Genomic DNA, 18,508 nt, shown 5'->3' on the forward strand with positions numbered 1-18,508 from the left:
AAGCAATGCAGATATTTTGAAAAATACAAACAAAGTATGAAAAACTCTTGCCTACAATACACGTGCTTTTAATCCTAATTCGGATAGATGTGCAAATACTTTTATTTTTAAAAACATTTTTACTGTAGTTTACACATAGAAAAGTGCCAGAACGGAACATACAGCTCTATGAATGGTCACAAATAAATATCTGTGGTTGAGAAGAGAACTTTGCTGACATCCAGAGATGTATCACGCATGTCACTCTCTGACCCAATCATTTTTCTCTTTCCTTTTTCCCAAAGGTGACTACTGTCTTAATTTCCAGTAAGCACTACAGGTCAGTTTAAGAAAAACCTTTAAAAAATTCAGTCCAGCATATGCACAGAAGTGCACAGAGACTTGTGTATGACTTACTGAAGTTTCCCAAAGTGAATGTGCACAGGTTCCATCATCCAGGCCAAACAGTAGATCATGACTGCATCCTAACTATCAGTATCCATCTGATCCTCAGGGGCAAGAACAACATAGAATTCTAACACTACAGATTAATTTTGGCTGTTTTTGAATTTTATATGAATGGAATCATGTAGTACATATTATTTTCTATTATATATCAATCAACATGTTTTTAGATTCATGTTATTGTAGTTAATGCACTTTTTTTTTGGCACCAGGAATTGAACTCAGGACCTTGTGCTTGTCAGGCAGGTGCTTGTACCGCTGAGCTATATCCCCGGCAGTAGTTAATTTACTTTCATTGCTGTATAATATTCTGCTATGTGACTGTAACTCAATTTATTCATCCATTCTGTTTTTGATGGATATTATTTCTGATCGTTGACTACTATACATAGTGTTTCCAAAAATAAAGCCACTTTTGTACATGTTTTTTAGTCTATGTGTGTGCTCCATTTTTTATACGTATATTTGCAGAAGTGGAACTGCTGCTTGACAGAATATGTATTTATTTAACTTTTGTATAATATCAAACTGTTTTCCAAACTACTGTACCACCCCATACATCCACCAGTACATGGGAGTTCCTGTTTCTCTACATTCTGGATAACAGATGAGATGGTGGAACCACAGGAGGCAGTAACTAGAGGGAGGTCCTTAGGTCACTGAAGGTGTGTCTTTGTGGTACCCTAATTTCTTCTTCCGTTCTGCTTCCTGGCTCATGAGGTGAGTGGTTTGTTTTGTGCTTGCTCTTGCTGTGATGTGCCACCTTGGCAAGAGTCCAAAGCAGTGGGACCACACAGTCTTGGATAGGAAGCTCCAGAAGTAAGAGCAAAATAAGTCCATTCCCTCTATATAAGTTAATTTCCTCAGATGCTTCATAATAGTGATGGGAAGTTTACTACATCCCCCCTCCCCCACACTTCCTATTGGGTCTGTTTCTTTGGAGAAACTTAAGTAATACAAGACCATGAACTCCCAATGAAGAGATGGTGTTGATCATTCTCTGTAATTCCCACTCCAGGATCAACACTGGAGACTAAACGGGAAGATGAGATTAATAATGGCATATAATTTGGGGTTTTTTGTATATTTGGGTGTAGGGAGGCAGCTTCAGTACCTTTATGGTTACATTAAAATCATGAGGTAAGTAATTCACAAGTCCTATTCCACTTCACTTTTATACTGTAACACATTAAGCAATCATTTTTAGTTTAAATGAAATTGCACCTGCTTTTATAACCTTTTACCCCATTTTAACAACATATAGCTGAATATTCACATAACTTCATTTATTTACTATAGGATATTGGAATGTGAGAACTCATGTTTCACGGGGGAAGAAGGAAGGCAAATCTTAGCAGAGACGAGAGGCACCCAGTATGACCTTACCGTTCCGAATACCCGCTGTCCCTGGCGAACCTCTGAAACGTGCCCATGGGATCTGAGCCTGTGCTCAGGATAAACACCAGCGGGGTGCTGAACGACATGTCTTGATACAGAGTAGCCAGGTCCACCGGGGGCGTCTCTATAAACTGTTTCCCAAGATTTTCTATCACAAAGTCTGTAACAGCAAAAACCACCTGCAAGTTGAAAAGGGAAAAAACATCAAAAATAGTATGTTGTATATCTCATGGTTTCTCTCATATGAGAAATCCAAATTATAATGAGAGAGCAAAGAAAAGATAGATTCTCTTACATGAGAAACCCAAACTTCAACAAAGAGCAAAAGAAAAGACAATAGGAAGTAGGGAGACAGTGCCTTCTCAGAGGGGGAGGGGATCAAGAAATGGACGGCGAGGGAGGGAAGAGAGGAAAGAGATGAAAAAGGAATGCAGGTGTGTTATGTACATGGACCATCTCCACACAGACTGTAAACATTATATACTGCAGACAAGAACTAGTAAAAAAACTAAACCACAGCAAAAAAAGTATATTGGATGAGGATCTTTTGTGATTGTCTCCTGTGACTCCTCGGAGCACAAGCCCTTGTATTACACTTACTCTCCTTTGATGGGTATGTTTCTACTCAGTAATTTACTAGATTTGTATATTAATACCTGCTGAGAACCACACCCTTCATGACTTCATGGAGAAAGACGAACTACTGGCTAAGAAGTGAGTCTCCTGTTACTCTGTCTGCTGCACTCCTTGCTTACCCACTGGGGACATGTTCTAAGACCCCAGTGAATGCCTAAAACCACAGATATTACTAGATCCTACATATGCTATGTTTTGTGTATACATACCTATGAGAAAGTTTAATTTATAAATTAGGTATAGTAAGAGATTAGCAACCATAAAACAGAACATCACAGCAATATACTATAATAAAACTTGTATGAATATGGTTTTCTCAAAATATTTTATTTTCCTGAACTCTGCCACGTCCTTGTGATGGTGTCAGGTAACACAAAGCCCATGGATGAGGTGAAGAGAGGAAGCTTTTCAACCTGGCTTAGGACCTTCTGTGGCCGACTGAGAAGTGATCCCGTGCTTACCCACTGAGGTGCGGCTGTGTTATGCTCCATCCTTACCTAGGATGTGAGGTGCAATCTCTCTTGATGTGAAGTACACCTCACTTAAAAGTGGCACATTCCAAAAGGAACAGCCATGCAACAGCCCCAAGAGGGTTGGGGCTTCGTCCTAGCTGTGTCACTGTGTGACTGAACAGAAGTACGTTTCATCTTCATAGCATCAATTTCATTAGTTTTATTTATAAGGATTTTGATGATGTGAATTGTTTAACTGCTTTTTACTTTGCTAAAAGGTGCTCCTAGAGCTTACACTGAATGACAATTTACAAAGCACCAATAATTTGTTTCTTAGGGTTGCTATGTAAATACCAAAATGGTAACACACTCCAGAAATGCATTTGAATTCAGACAGTGAACAAGTATTTCTCTTGCAAATAGACAAACCGTCATTAACATTATATAGAGATCTAAGTTTTGAATGGCTTTATTGCAAACTTGGTTACATGTGCAATTTCTCATGTGTATGAAACAATGTTATGAAATATTTCAAATATGCAGAAACTAAACTTGCATAAAGCATGTGCTCAGTTAAGCACCAACCAGTCAGTGCACACCTAATAATATGTGTCTCAAGGAACATGGTAAAGTATACAGAATTCAGAAAAGAGATGTACCTACCACTCAAAGATATGGAGCCAAGTATTTCTGCAGAAGTAGCGTGCACTTTCGTTTCTTTTTGCTTGGCACAGGGCTCTTGTCTCTTCAGGAATGTGTAGGGCTAACAATTCCCAGGTAGAGGAAGAGGCAGTACCATGAAAGTGAGTGTTATACACACCAGCAGTGTGTGGCTTACCAACATTGCTAAATGATCTTCCTTACTTTCACACCAAGTGGTTCAGAGTTCTCTGGTGTTTACAATATTGCATGAAAGATCTTTATCATACAAAAGATAACATCTCCTATCTTATTCACTCAGCCAGAGGGTTCTTGGATTCTAGTTATTCTAGTCAATGTTAGTGAACAGGCTGGCCTCTTGAGTTTGAGCCATCTCTCCCACAGTGGCCTGAGAAAGCAAGTCCCCTTTGTGATCAACAGTGCGTTGAACTGGCAGGAGTATGGAAGGTTTCCTGGCTTCATATTTCCTGTTGGTTTCTCGGCTCCAGCTTCTGTGCATTTTATATCTAAATATCTTAACTTTCAGTGTCTTGATGAGATCCACTCCACCAGGAAGGCACTGCCTTCCTGTAGAGAGCTCAACTCTGCAGCTGTTCCCCAGGAACACCTCCTGCACCACGTGTCAGTAGGTTCCTACATGCTCTGTGCTCTCCTGCTTGGTCCTCAAGGGCGCCACCATACCACATGCCAGAATGGATCACCGCCTGTGACTCCTGGAACTCTGCTGCCTTTGTTCTCACAAAGATCTTTATGGTAATAATGGCCAGAATTTGCTTTTGGTTTCTCATAATCGTTGAGCTCTAGTCAAGTATTTCTTAAAGACCATCTTCTGCAAATCCCACTTAGGTTGTAGAATCAGAATGTGTGATCTCCTTTCTCCTCATCACCAAGTCTTTTGTTTAGAGGTTTCTTCTCATTTTTGTCACCATCTCACCCCAGAGCCACTGCTCCCTTTTCACTGAAGGCTTTTACCTGCCTCTTAAGTTTCCTTTCCACTATATGTTTCTTCCATTGAACAAAGTGCTAATGATTTATCAACCTGTCCCATGCCTCCTCCTGCCTGAGATTATACAACCCAGGTCCAGGGTGCATGCAGACAGCTGACATCCTAACCTAAGAGTTTCTTGACCTCTAACTGCAGGGCATATCATTTCATCTCCTCTGCAGTCAGCCAGACGGAGGGCCAATCCAGGGACATACCATTACTTAGAACTGGTCAGCATTAGAAAATTTAAGCTCAAATTGATCACAACCTCTTTCATCCTTTCACCTGTTCTATACCTCTAATCCAACTTGCTCTGCACCCAAAGAAAACTTCCTTTTTGGTACACAAGCCATTTTTTATATCTCTTCTTCTCCCCAGAACTACTCTTATCAATACTTTCAATGGTCTTGTACTTTTTAATTTTTACTGCAATCATCCGTATCTCAGGTCAAACCCATGGCGTATTTGCTGTGTTTCCACAGAGATATCAGAAAATCCTACAGCATTGCATTGATACCTCAACTATGCTTTGACCATTTCCAGATGGGTACCTGTCTGTTTGTCTCTCTCTCTCTCTCTCTCTTTTTTTTTAAATCTCCCTGTCCCCAAAGGAATAGCTTCTGTTTTTCTCAAGTACCTCCTGAAACTCACCACTTGGATTCTTAGATAATATTATTCTTTTATTATCATTAAAGTAGGGAATTATATCTGCATTTGTAGAAACTGCAGCAATTTAGTCCTTCTCTTGTTGTTTGCTTGTTTTTGTTTTTTCTTCTGGTACCAGGAATTGAACTCACGACCTTGCACTTGTCAGGCAGGTGCTGTGCTGCTGAGCTACATCCCCAGCTCCCCTTCTCTTGAAGACTTTTGCTGTATTGAAACCACTGGCTTTCATGGTGCTTCTTTCTCCTAGTGTTCCTCCTGCCCCGTGACTATTCCCCCCCACCTTTTTAAAAATAAAAGCTGATGATTTGAAGGTAGGGGAAAAGGGGAAGAGAGAGAGAGTCCAGACAGCTGCTTTGGACAAGCGGGGAGTATTCAAAAGTGAAGTACCCACTATTCCTTCTTGTAAGCTCTTCATCTTCCCTCTGTGGGCTTTAAAAGCTGGCGCTCATCAGTTTCACCCTTTACCCACCTGACTCCTTTTTCTATTTTACATTTTCCTGTACAGTCCCAACAGCTCCAATGACTTTACTTTCCAACTCAGTGCTGACGAGTCCCAAATCTCTAGTTCTAACCCATATTTCTCTCTAGAGTTTCCTAGCACATGTCAGCTGGTTTCCTGACTGCTGCTCACTCTGAGAGCGGGCAGGCTCTGTAGGCTCCGTGACATCCTTCTCTGACACTTTTCTCCTTTGACATTCACTTAGTTGTTGGCACAGCCACACCCACCCCCACCCAAGCAGAAATGAGGAGCCACACCAGGTGCCTCATCACATCCTCCTTCATCTCGCTCATCTACTACTTTTGTCTTAGTCTAGGCTGCCACAATTTCCTACATAGCCTGCCTCACTAGTTTTCAAATAGGTCTGGTGTTTACTATCTTTTACCCTGCAAGTGCCTCTTCCTCATTGCTGCTATGATTAATTCTCTACTAAAACCCTACAACAGGCTCCTGTACCACTTACACAGTTGGTGTAAATTCCTTAACAGTGCATAGCAGGGAAAGGATGATCATGTCCCTAGATGGCTGTCCAGATTTTTCTTTCATTAGTCTCTGTATAAAACATTATGGTCTAGTAAGAGTAAATGTCTCTGTTTTTTTAGAGTCATCTCCTAAAGGCCATTGTTAAGTCTCAAATAAATTATGAACCACAACTGGTTGGTGAGCTTAGTAGAAATAATTATAACAGAGTTCTCTAATTAAAAAAAAAGACCCTACCTTTTCTTCTTTACAACATTTAACAAGAATTAACTTTTGGAAAGAACTCAGTTCTGAGATCTGAAAGTCCTGGTGCGCAGCCTCCTTCTCGTGTGTCCTGGCACGCTCCTCATGTTTCGGGTGAGGGTAGCCCTCCCAGGTTGGTGGGTTAATAGAGGTCTCAAAAGAGCCTGGAAACACAGTTTTACAAGATTCTTTACTTTGAATATTTTGACTTTGATATTAAATAAATATATTGTGGTCATCTAAAAGAGAACTACATTTACTATCGGTTTTAACTACAAATGCAAACATGTTAATCACCCCCAACCTAATTAAAAAGCAAAGAATTTAAAATGAGATCAGGCTGAGGTAAGATTACACGTTCAAGCTCAGCCTGAGCAATTTAGCTAGACCTTGTCTCAAAATAAAAAGAGCTGGGGATGTAAATTTGTGCTTTCTTAGAGCTTCCTGGGGCTCAATCCCCAGAACTGGAAAAAAAGGCTGTTTAAGAGCCTGATTAGCATCCCCCTATAGTAGGCATTTTCTGTCATATTACCTAAGCGTAAGGAAATGGGGTGTAACAATATGTATTCTGTAAGTCTTTGAAAAACTGGAAAGGATTCTTCCAAGTCACAGCATGCAAACCACATGGCAGTAGATAACCAGGGAGCTTCTGGCTTAGGAGGGCGTTCCTAGTAGAACACAGGAAAAAAAAAAGAATAATAACTCACAAAGATGATCACAAAATACAATTTCCTCTTGTCTAAGGCAAAAAAAATCAAGCTCTAACAGCATGCTAGAAACAACAATTTTACTAGAATAAGTAATAAGATGCAGTGAGATAGGACTTCTAGGGTCTTCTCCAACATCCCACACCAGTGTTCCCTCACTCCATAAATATTCTTATGATATATATATATATATTTTTTTTTTTCTCAGCATCAGTCCCAAGTCAAGTTATCATAGCTCTTCAGCTGCTAGAGCTCTCATTACTGCAGCTATTCCTGGAAGTTTCTAGGAAGACTACCATGCCAACTGGTAATGTTCCACGAAGCACCTACATGTGAATGAATAGCTTTAAAAGAGGCAGAGAAACACTGTGATTAGACTAAAACTAGTTCTTTGAAAAGCTCCTGAGTATAGGCCTGAAGTTCTGTGCAACATTTAAAAATAGACACAAATCACATACCGTGCAACTCATCCCTATAAAGTATACAATCCAGTGATTGGAGGATATTAACAGATATGAGCAACAATTAATGCAGTCAATTTTAGATTATTTTTATTTTTATTTTTATTAATATGTGTTTATACTACATCATGATCATGAGTTCCTTGTGGGGAGTTGATACGTGTACATAACATATGTTGATTATTTTTTAAAATTTAATTGCATTTTTTATTTTAAAAGTAAGAGAATTAAAAAAGAACAATAGCAAAATGCCAACAACATAGACAAAAACAAGACAAAGCAAAAACAATAAGAATGATACAGGGCTTCAGAACAAAATGATAGGGATTAACAGTGGTCATTATATCACATAGTTTTATCTTCATCGAAGTTAGTCAGATTACCAGGTGTAAGAATGGAAGATTAATCAAACCATTAAAGAGAATAAAAAATAAAAAAAGTTATAAACAATACAGAGTTTCACCAAATAAGATGATAGGAATTCAACAATGGTTGTTATATTGCATATTGTTGTCTTCAAATCTGATTATTTTTTCACCCCATTTCTTCTTCTTTTATTTTCCTCCATCTCTGGGTCCCCTTCCCATTTGCAAAAGATCTAGCTCCCTATCTCCTATTATCTATCTTTTATTTTGCTCTTTAATTATACTTTGGGTTTCTCATATAAGAGAAACCATGTGATATTTAAGCCTCTGTGTTTATTTAAGCCTTTAAGTTTATTTCACTTAACACTATGGTCTTAAGGTGCATCCATTTTCCTACAAACAACTCAAAGAAGCTATACGCAGGCATGCTTTAGAAATACGTCAGGTTCAATTCTAGATGACTGCAATGAAGTGAATACTGCAAAAAATTAAGTCACAATTTTTGTTTTCTAGTGCATAAAATTACACTTATAGTCTGTTATGTGTGTAGTAGTATTATGTCTAAAATACTATTACATATAATAGTATTGTGTCTAAAGTTAATATACATACCTTCACTCAAAATACTTTGCTGCTTAAAAATGCTAGGATCATCTAAGCCTTCACCGAATTGTAATCTCTTGGCTGGGGGAGGGTCTTGCCTCCGTGTTGATAGTTGCTGATGGATTAGGGTGGTGCTGCTGAAGGTAGTGGGTGTGTGTGGAACCACTCAAACTGCTGCAAAGCTCAGGGGCATCTAAGAACACCTGATGATGTGACCCCACTTGTCTAGCACAGATGCACAGTGGCATATGGTTATATAACCATGATTTAGCACAGGTAGACACACATGTGCTGGTTATGGCACTATGTAAGAATGTAAACATGAGATAACAACCTGTATAAGAACTATACAATAAAGACACAGGTGGCTCTTGCACTCTTATGCACCTGTGCTCTGCTCTGCTCCATGCTGCCTGCTGTTGTTGCTGATGTCTTGAGCACATGTGTTTTTAACCTTGGGTCCTCACCTTTGAAAATCTCCCTTGGGCCACCTGAGCAGGCTGACAAGGTGGCTGCAGCAGTCAGTTTCTTCAAGTTTGATGTACCTATTGATGCTTCCTTTCATCAAAGATTTTCCTATAGCATGTGATGCTGTTTGACCACATTTTACCCAGGGTAAAACTTTTTTTCTTTTTCTGCTTTTTGAGACAGGGTCTTGATATGTAGTCCAGGCTGATCTTGCACTTACTATATAGCCCAGGGTGGCCTTGAACTTCACAGCCTCCCAAATGCTGGGATTAGAGGTGGGTGCTACCAAACTTTTTTTCAAAATTGGAGTTAGTTCTCTAAACCCTGCCTCTGCTTTACCAGCTAATATTTTATAGCCCTTATTGTCAACTCCACAATTTTTACAGCATCTTCACTGGGAGTGGACTTTGTCTGAAGAAGCCACTTTCTTTACACATCTGCAAGAAGCAATACATCAGCTGTTAAAGTTCTGCCATGACATTAATTATCTTCAGGATCAATCATGATTTCTAGTTCTCTGGATGTTTCCACCACACCCAGGGTTGCTTCCTCCATGGAGGTCTTGAACCTCTCAGAGTCATCCATGGGGACTGAAATAAACTCCTTTCAACCTCTTGTTGATATTGACATTTTGACCTCTCTTGAATCATGAATGTTCTTAATGGTATCTAGGATATTGGCTTCTTTCCAGAAGGTTTCAATTTCCTTTGCCCACATCTACCAGAAGAATCTCTGTCTATGCCAGCCAGATCCTTATAAAATACATTTCTTCAATAATAAGACTCCTTGATCCACAGGCTTCAGGGTGGATTTTGTTAGCAAGCACAAAAACAACAATTTCACGGGATCTCTCTGTCAGAGCTCTTGAGGGACAAGGCACATTGCCAATGAGCAATAATATGTTGAAAGGAATCCTTTTTTTCCCTAAACAGTAGCCTAATGACGGGCTCAGAATATCCATAAACCATGTCACAAACATTCTTATCCCTCTAGTTTTAAGCAACTATTAAACAACAATCAGTGCACATTTTTCTATGGAAAAAGTTTTATACATGGAAATTGGTTTCATAAATTATTCCAGAAAAATCGAACTTAGCTTGTAATGTAGTAAAAAACCATGTAGCATTTATGTTAAAAATGGACATTATTACTGTTAAAATAAGCAACTAAATAACATAGCAAAATAAAGTATCCCCAAATGAATTTCTAAGAAAAGCAAACTCATTCAACAATTATTTGAATTTCCTCATGGCATAGGAAAAAACAGTTTAATTAATAAAAACTTCTGAGAAGTTTCCAAAGATGATTTCTGGATAATTTTAAGTTCCGGGTTTGATGGAATATAAAATATATTTTAAACTTCTATTCAAGCTGCATTGCTCATGAACAGTAGCAGCTGGTCCTGGAGTGGACATAGGCTCTGGGTGTTTAGAAGATGTTCACGCTGCTGTGCATTAGTGTCAACTTGCATTTACATGAGGACACTGTGAGAAGAGCTGTTAACAAGGCTGCCCTGAGGAGTTACTTAAACTTCCTGGGCCTTCTTTTCTTATCTGGAATGCAGAGATATAACTAGGAACTTAAGAAGAATAGTGAGAGGAATGAATTGATATGCATAAAACACACAGTAAATCCTCTGTTCCTGTGAACCGTGTGAAGATAAGAGACAGAGAGAAAGGATTACCCATGTTTATAGTGGCACAATTCACAATAGCCAAATCTTGGAAGTGGCCTCTAAGTCCATCAACAGATGAATGGGTAAAGAAAATGTGGTGTTTACACACAGTAGAGCACTATTCTGCCATGAAGAAGGATAAACTTGTCTTCTCTAAGAAAATGAATGCACCTTTAAGATCATAATGTTCAATTAAATAAGTCAGACACCCAAACTTAAATAGTGCATGGTTTCTATTATATAAGAAACTCACAGCATAAATAATTAAAGAGCAAAATAAAAGATAGATAATGGGAAATAGGGAGACATATCTTTTGTAAAAGGGAAGGGGACCAAGAGATAGAGGGAGGGGAGTGGAAGGGAATGAAAAAAAATTAAGATATGTTATGTGCATAGACCAACTCCCCACAAGGAATGTCATCATTATGTACTGCACACATATACTAATAAAAATAAAAACTGAAAAAAGAGAAATGGTTAAGAAGAATGCCTATATGCAAGATGGGTGGGAGCAACCGGTGAAGACGTGTTGCCTGGCTTGTTTTGGGAGCACAACAGGATGAGAAGTCAAATAAAAACATCCAGTCAAACCTCCCACTGATAATCTGAGGCTCCAATTCTGGCAAACAGGTGCAGATGTCAGGTTTGTAGAGGTCAAGCCAAGAGCTTCAGGTGGAGCTGAGATAGAACTGCTGGGAAGAGTAGGGGACTCACCTCTGTGAGATACTAAGCTTGTGGTACATGGGTAGGTCAGGACATTTCAGGGCCTAGAACTATTAGAGAAAGAGATGAACAGGAAGAAGGGCACTAGAGAATAGCTTGTATTTCAGCATCGCAGGAGGTGGTAACTGAGTTACTGTGTACTCCCCAGATTTCTAATGAGAGACCTCCCCAGGGAGGAGAGGTTGGGATTTCAGAAACAGTACTGCCATGTCTGTGAAGTACATATTTTATTGGATTTTAACTCTTCCCACTTGTAATCCAGTTAACTTTTAAAAACAAGTTTGCATCTACTAGCTCACTGGTTACCCTAACATCTGTTTCTGCAGGCAAGGACACTGATGCATAAAAGGTAAAGTGTCCAAGTCACACAGCTACCTGGAGGCAGAGCTAAGCTACAGCCTGGGCATCCTAATAGTTTCCTGTTCAGCAGACCTCACAGTCAACCGCATAACCTTCAGCCACCTCTGTCACCATGGAGCCCCGGGAGGTGTGCATCGGCTCTGCCTGGAATGTCATTCACCACCTAGACGTAGGGCAGGTACCTTTTCCATTCCTGCAGAACCTCGAAGGAAGAAATTCCATTCGGCTTCGGTTAGGGACCCTTGCTGCCGCATGATCTCAACACAGAGCATAAAGCTGTAGATGAGTTTATGTTGTTCAAAAAGTCCCCTGGATATATTGACGTAGGCATTTAGAAGGGTTTGTTCCAGCAGTATTTGCAGGCGGTGCTGTAGATCATCTGTCTTCACAGAAGTTTCAATTGTTGTATTGAACAACTGTACAAAAGAGAGGACAATATCCCTGCTTTAATTTGCTCTCTATGAAGAAAGAAAGTCCCTGTACCTCCTCTCCCTTCCCACCCCCCATTCAAATAACAGCACAGGAAGTGAATACTGTTATATGGAAAAATCTAGAATTCATCCCAAATTGACATGTGACATTTATTTTCTGCACTCTCTTTCCTTTCCCATTTTTAGATAATGGGCCCTTGCTACACCCTTGACAATGTTCAGAATGCATCACCTTGATGTGAGACAGGAAACTGGAAAGTTGAGGTAAGCTGGCAGGACCAGTTTTTTTTTTTTTTTTTTTTTTTTTTTAACAGCCTTAACTCAGATTTGATTAAATTCAGTTTTGGGTGAGAGTTGTAAGGGGAAAGTGAGGTCATGTGCCTTTCTTAGCACATTTCCAAGATAGGGTATGGAACAAATATGCTAGAATTTGTCCTGAAATATAACAGAAATAGATCTTAAAGCAGACCTCTACCCTACTTACTATCTGGAAAATGTGAAAGCAGACTCCCCTAAAGTTCTCCCACATTACAAGGGCCCTGGGAAGACAGCAGGGGTGATGGCCTTGCGGGGTTTGGCATGGGAGGGTCAGAGGTGGCTCTGCCCATTTGCGGTAACGTTGGGCTGCGAGAAAGAAAGACCCCCACATTCTCAAGACCCCTACCTGCATGAGGAAGTTAAGCAGAGCCTGAACTCATGGGCCTGGCTGGAAGTCATCTGTTACAGGGGTCTTGCAGGGGAAAACGCAGGGAAGTTCCTCTGGGGTTAGGGGAGATTTGGCTGCAGTGCCAGGATCCACAGCCTGAGGGGGCGGAGGTGGGAGGTGGGGTAACGGGTGCCCAATTCCTGGAATCTAGATATGCTGCTTATAGGGGGATCACACAGATCCAAACAGACCGGAAACTGGAAGCCAGCTGAGGACGAAGGCAGAGCAGGGCTGGGAACTTTACTTCTCCCTGGGAACATCGCTTTGCAATTGTGCAGGCCTCTCTTTCCCCACCCTTCTGCTAGGGTGATGGAGCACTATGGGAAAGAAGCCTGGTGGTGTCTGCCTCCTCCCCCCTAGCTGGTCTCCATTCCCCCAAATAAGAAAGGCTTGGATTATAATTATTTTTTTTTTTTGAAGCACACAATTATTGTAGAGAATTGGGAAAGTCCTGGTTCACTCTGCTGAAGATCTGGTCAACGGAGGGCAATGCGGTTATTTGAACACACTCTGAGGAGGACTGAGCTTTCTTTAGCACCTTGACCACAAGCAGAGAGGTTAAAGCCCAGGGAAAAAGATGTGATACATTTAGTGCCAAAATAAAACAGCAAATCTCAAAACACCCCCAAGCACTCCACGTGAAATGCAATGACAGGTGGGTTTGGTAGAGGATGTCTTGGCCAGAGTTGTCATCTACAAATCTGTTTTGGGATTTTGGTTTCCCTTCCAAACCATAAAACTTCTGGATTTTGATGACTCATCTTATATCCCCTTTATCTCTCAGGCCAAGAGAGTTTTGGAGCATCTTTTATTTCTTGAAGAAGATTTTAAAACCTTGACAAGCATGAATTCTAAACCACTCAGGATAAGTAAAGGTGTTATCAGTCATTTAGGTGGCATTAAGGGATTTACTGATTCTTGCTTTGCTTGGCTTTATCCCTGCCACCTAAAGGAGGGAAGAGAGATATGAAGACACAAATCCTTGCCCATAGGCACTGAGGTTTGACCCCAGTAAGATGGATTTGAAAGGCTGCTAAAGCAAATACATATACTGGAAGAGAATCCAGCCATATCTGAGCAACACAACCCTCCTTTCGCTACATTTTTCATTTCTAGTCTCCCCTGCAGCTCCAATTGCTGCTACAGCCTCAGTCATATTATTTAAGATCCTTACAAGAAAACTAAGCTTTGTCTGGTGTCATAAAAACTGCCTGCCTATTTCATTTTCAGCGAGAATTCTGAGGATGCTGTGGGGAGATAAAATAGTCACACCACTCATAAAACACCCAGGAAGTGCTGCGGGGTGCTAAGCATCTCAGGGGACACTGGGATGTGGGAGGCTTCAGTCCCACTGGGGGGTCAGACTGCAGCTGGGGGGAGATTCCAACTGCCCTGGACAAGAAGGTGTAAGTGCAGTATGAGGTCATCAGAGGTGCTGACATTGTCTGACTCCTCCCTTTGAGAGGTGAAGTCTAGATCCTCCCTCTACCAAGTGGCTGTCCTTGGCCTGGATGACCCATAGACTGCAGCAGAAATGCTACTGCACGGCCTTCAGGGCTAGGGCAGAAGAAGCCTTGCAGCTGTCACCTCAGTTTCTTTGCACATAGGCTTTGGGGAGATGGCTTTTTGGAACCCAGTTTTGTGGAAGTGAGAAGGCAAAGTCACATGGAGAAGTCACTGTGGTCAACAGCCCAGTCACATGAGTGACCCATTTCCGATGTCCGGCCTCATCACTTCCTAGTGTGTGCAGCTCCAGCATTAGGCTTTACTGGAAAAGATGGCATTCAGGCTGGGAGGGAGGGCATTCTAAACAGAGGGAGAGCCATATATACACAAGCATCCGGTGGGTCCAGGGAATGCAAATGGATCAATTGGCTGATGCAGAGAGAAGGTGAGAAAGATACGGCTGGGGAGATAGAACAGGGATGGGCTGCAGGTGGCTCTGAAGTCTAGGCCACCGAGTCTAAACAGTGTCCATGAGCAGTGACTGAAATTCCATTTAAAACCCTAGGTCAGCAGAATGGTTTTGAAAACACGGCCTTGGCTGGCCTGGCTTCCAGGTGTGGGAGCGAGCTGTGTACAAAGCTGTACACAGAAGAACGTATTCTACAGGTCTCCACCGCTTTCTGCTAGGACTTGTGTATGGACAGGCCTTTGTTGCTTCGGGTCATGATTTTGAACATAGAGGATTAGAAAGATGAGAGTAAATTAAATCACTCCACACAGAACAGGGGACAAAATGCGTGGTGAGAGCAGGCAGGGCTTAGAGGAGGAAGTTGGAGAGAGGGGAGACACAGTAGCCCAGTAGATATGTGGGGTCCCAAGTCTAGAGATCTAATGCCCAACATGAGGACTCCAGGTTATAAAGCTGTATGGCATATGCAACTCATGTTAGTGAGTAGATTTTAACTGCTTTTGCCATAATACAAAAAATAATGTGAGGAGATGGATATGCTAATTTGCTTCATTTTTCTTCATTACACTAACCTCTCTTCTTTTTTTACTACCTATGTGTATTCCTTAACATGTTGATACCTTGAATATACACCATAATTTTTTTTTTAATAAAAGGGGCAATATATCCAGGAGGGGAGGAACTGGTAGGTGGGGAGACTCTGCCAGGGAGGAGTGTGGGGTGAGTTGGAGGGGAGAGGCCATTGGCACCTGAGAGTAACTGGAGATGAATGGAGGTCACAGTGGGGGATCTAGGCATATTTGGTAAATTCCGCTGTGTAATGATCTTGAAAATTTTGCTTGTAACAGGGAATTTGCTCTTGGTAGACAATGGAGTGCTGCTACAAAGAAGATGAGGTGTGAAACATCCTGTTCACTAGAGAGCACATGAAATTCAACTGTGGATAGAAGACGAAGTAGAGAGACCAAAATAAAACAAGAAAGTCTCACAAGCATAGAGGGAAATGGGAAAGGAACAAAAGAAAGAGATTCCTCTGAATCAAAGGTGATAGGGAAGGGGCTGGGGATTTAGCTCAGCGGCAAAAGCGCCTGCCTGGCAAGCGCAAGGTCGTGAGTTCGGTTTCCGGTACCGGAGAAAAACCAAAAAAAAAAACAAACAAAGGTGATAGGGAAGGAGGGGCAGGCTGCTGTATGAAACATTCTGGGGGAGAAAACGAACAGCTACACACCGATTTGATTAAGCTTGGTGCCGTCCAAGACCTGAGACTCAACATGGAAAATACTAACAGTGAAAAGGAAATGGGTTGCTACTGAGGAAACAGCGCTGAGTTGAGACTCAGAACTAAAGAAAGGCAGGCAAGAGGAGCAGCAAGCAGGTGAGGTAGCTGAAGAAGCCAAGGAAAAGCAAAGCAGCTTTCTTCTCTTCCTCTACAGAGCTCTGTGAGGAAGCTTTAGGAGATGTGGTGGGTGACTGTGAACCATGTGTCTGCACCCAAACTCCTGGAGGGCTTTCCTTGGTAACCATACTCACGGCTTCTCTGAGGCGGGGTTTAAATGGAAGTGAAGAGATGAATTTCACTAACAACAGCAACAGCAGCAGCAGCAGCAGCAACAACAACATACTTACCTGTTTAAAATATTTTAATGAATACTGATACATAGGATCCATTTCCGAGAGGCTTGCGATGACGAAGTACATAACAGAGCCTTGAGTGGCCACTGGGCGATACTTCTCACGGGCGACATTGATCATCTGCTCAGTGGACTCTGCTTCTTTCAGCCTGATTTTAATGGCACCGGAAGTGATCTGAATAAATACACAGTAAGTTCTTAAGGGTGTGTTTCAGGAAAGTAGTGAGAATTTTGGGAGATATCCAGTCACGTTTAGGAATTGGGAAGGATGGAATGAGTTAGTGATTATAGTAAAGGTCCCCACAGGTGATGACAGAGTCTCAGTAGTAGGGACTTTCCATCTGACTCATTGAGAGGAAGGGGCAAAGGGAAGGAGGCAATTTAAGTAGCTCTGAAAAGATTGGAGCAGGGCTTCTCTGACACTCGAATCTGAGTTACTTCTGAGAAGAAAACTCTGACCCAGCACCCTTAGTCACTTTCTAACTTTGTGAGCAGTTCAGGGCACGCATGATGGAAAAGACATGAAAGGAGAAGTACCCAGGGAAATGCCCACCAGCATGGACAGAGAGGCTGGAAGTGGTCTCCATCCCACCTTGAGTAACAAGGATGAGTAACACTTCTGTTCCTGACCTAGCATTCCCAAGCTGATGTTTGTGAAGCTCTAAACCTATGTGAACTGGAGCCATTTTTAAGATCTGATATTCTTCTGGCTTTTTGTGATTTGGGCTTATGGCTCTGGGGCTTTCCAACATTCCCCTCTCTGTATCTTTTTATTGCTGTCTGCCCCTCTTACCCACCCACCTGCCTGCTGTTCTTCAGCTGTGCATGTCCTTAGGTGGGGAGATGCTTTGTCCGTAAAAGTCACAGAATTTAGGGCAGGATCACGAAAAATCATTATGGGAACTGGCTGCTCAGAATTTGCTCAGTGGAAGGGACAGTCTTGGGGACCACCAGGCTTCTATCTAGACCAGTTCTTCCCAATATAAATATAGAGTTTGAAAAATTGTGTAGATCCCCAAAGATGGGAGGATGGGCCAAGAAATAGCAGTAAAGTGTTGGGAGCTGGAGAGCAGACAGAAGAGTCATCATAACGGAGAGACCCATGAAATTGGTTCCTAAGCTGGCAAAGGGGGAAAGTCAGGAACTCATCCAATTCATGAAACAGAATCACCATCAAAGGCACAGGAATTAGCAGCACCGGGCACTGCTGAAAGTGGGAGGAGCCTAAAATAAGAATCAGTTGAAAGACTTCCAAGTTTTCTGTTCCACACCACTCAGCTAGGAGATTGTCCTTTTCCTACTAGATGCAGAACTCCTCCTGTGGAGAAAGTGGAAGAAAGGGTGTATGTGATGGGAGGAAGCCAGGCGGAGGTGCTACACGGAAACAGAGCAATTAGGTGAATTCCTGGACACCTGCTCTGCTCAGGCTCCCACGTTCTCGCAGCCAGGTCTTCACCCTCTGGCAATGGGAACACTGTTCAGCTATGCTCAGCTTATAACTGGCGGGAGCGAGGCTTGGGAACGGGGAGGTGTGTGTGTATGTAGGAGTGTTAGCGGTATGGGCAAGAGTTAATGTGTGAAATGAAAGTGAGTCATGGTTGTGTGTATGTATTGATAAGGCAGGAATGTTGTTTGTCATAACAAGCCTTAGAGAAACCTTTCATTCTTTAAACGGTCTGCATGTAAAATTTTGGTAAAAAATAAAAACAAAGGGTAACTGCCAGAAATTAAAAATCCAAGGAAGAATGATGAAAGGAAGATAAAGAGACCAATGGACACAAAGAGGAAAAGAGAGAGGAAGGGAACGTGAGACCCAGAATTACTGTTTACTGTTGTTTTAATATCAAGTTCTTAGGAGACTGTAGGATGTACAGAGGAAACCACGTTTGACATCAGTGAAAGCCGGAAGTCATAAGGTGCTCCTTGTCTAGTAAAGTCAAAGGGATTTTTTTTGGATAAATATTTTGTTTCTCATGAATGGTAAGAATTATTCTTGTAGG

General features: G+C 41.6%; 1 protein-coding gene across 1 annotated transcript in view; it reads right to left on the reverse strand.

Moving 5' to 3' along the window:
• Window positions 1–18,508, reverse strand: part of Dnah6 (dynein, axonemal, heavy chain 6) — a 213,410-nt gene that overhangs the window by 27,011 nt on the left and 167,891 nt on the right. The window contains exons 60-64 of the mRNA XM_005385447.2: window positions 16,504–16,683; window positions 12,008–12,241; window positions 6,996–7,131; window positions 6,458–6,627; window positions 1,831–2,021 (exon numbers count right to left, since the gene is read on the reverse strand). Of these exons, the coding sequence (XP_005385504.1) occupies window positions 1,831–2,021; window positions 6,458–6,627; window positions 6,996–7,131; window positions 12,008–12,241; window positions 16,504–16,683 (911 nt within the window). The remainder of the gene's footprint in view (window positions 1–1,830; window positions 2,022–6,457; window positions 6,628–6,995; window positions 7,132–12,007; window positions 12,242–16,503; window positions 16,684–18,508) is intronic.

Source organism: Chinchilla lanigera, unplaced genomic scaffold (genome assembly GCF_000276665.1).
Source record: "Chinchilla lanigera isolate Chin_1 unplaced genomic scaffold, ChiLan1.0 scaffold00023, whole genome shotgun sequence".
NCBI classification, from domain to species: domain Eukaryota; kingdom Metazoa; phylum Chordata; class Mammalia; order Rodentia; family Chinchillidae; genus Chinchilla; species Chinchilla lanigera.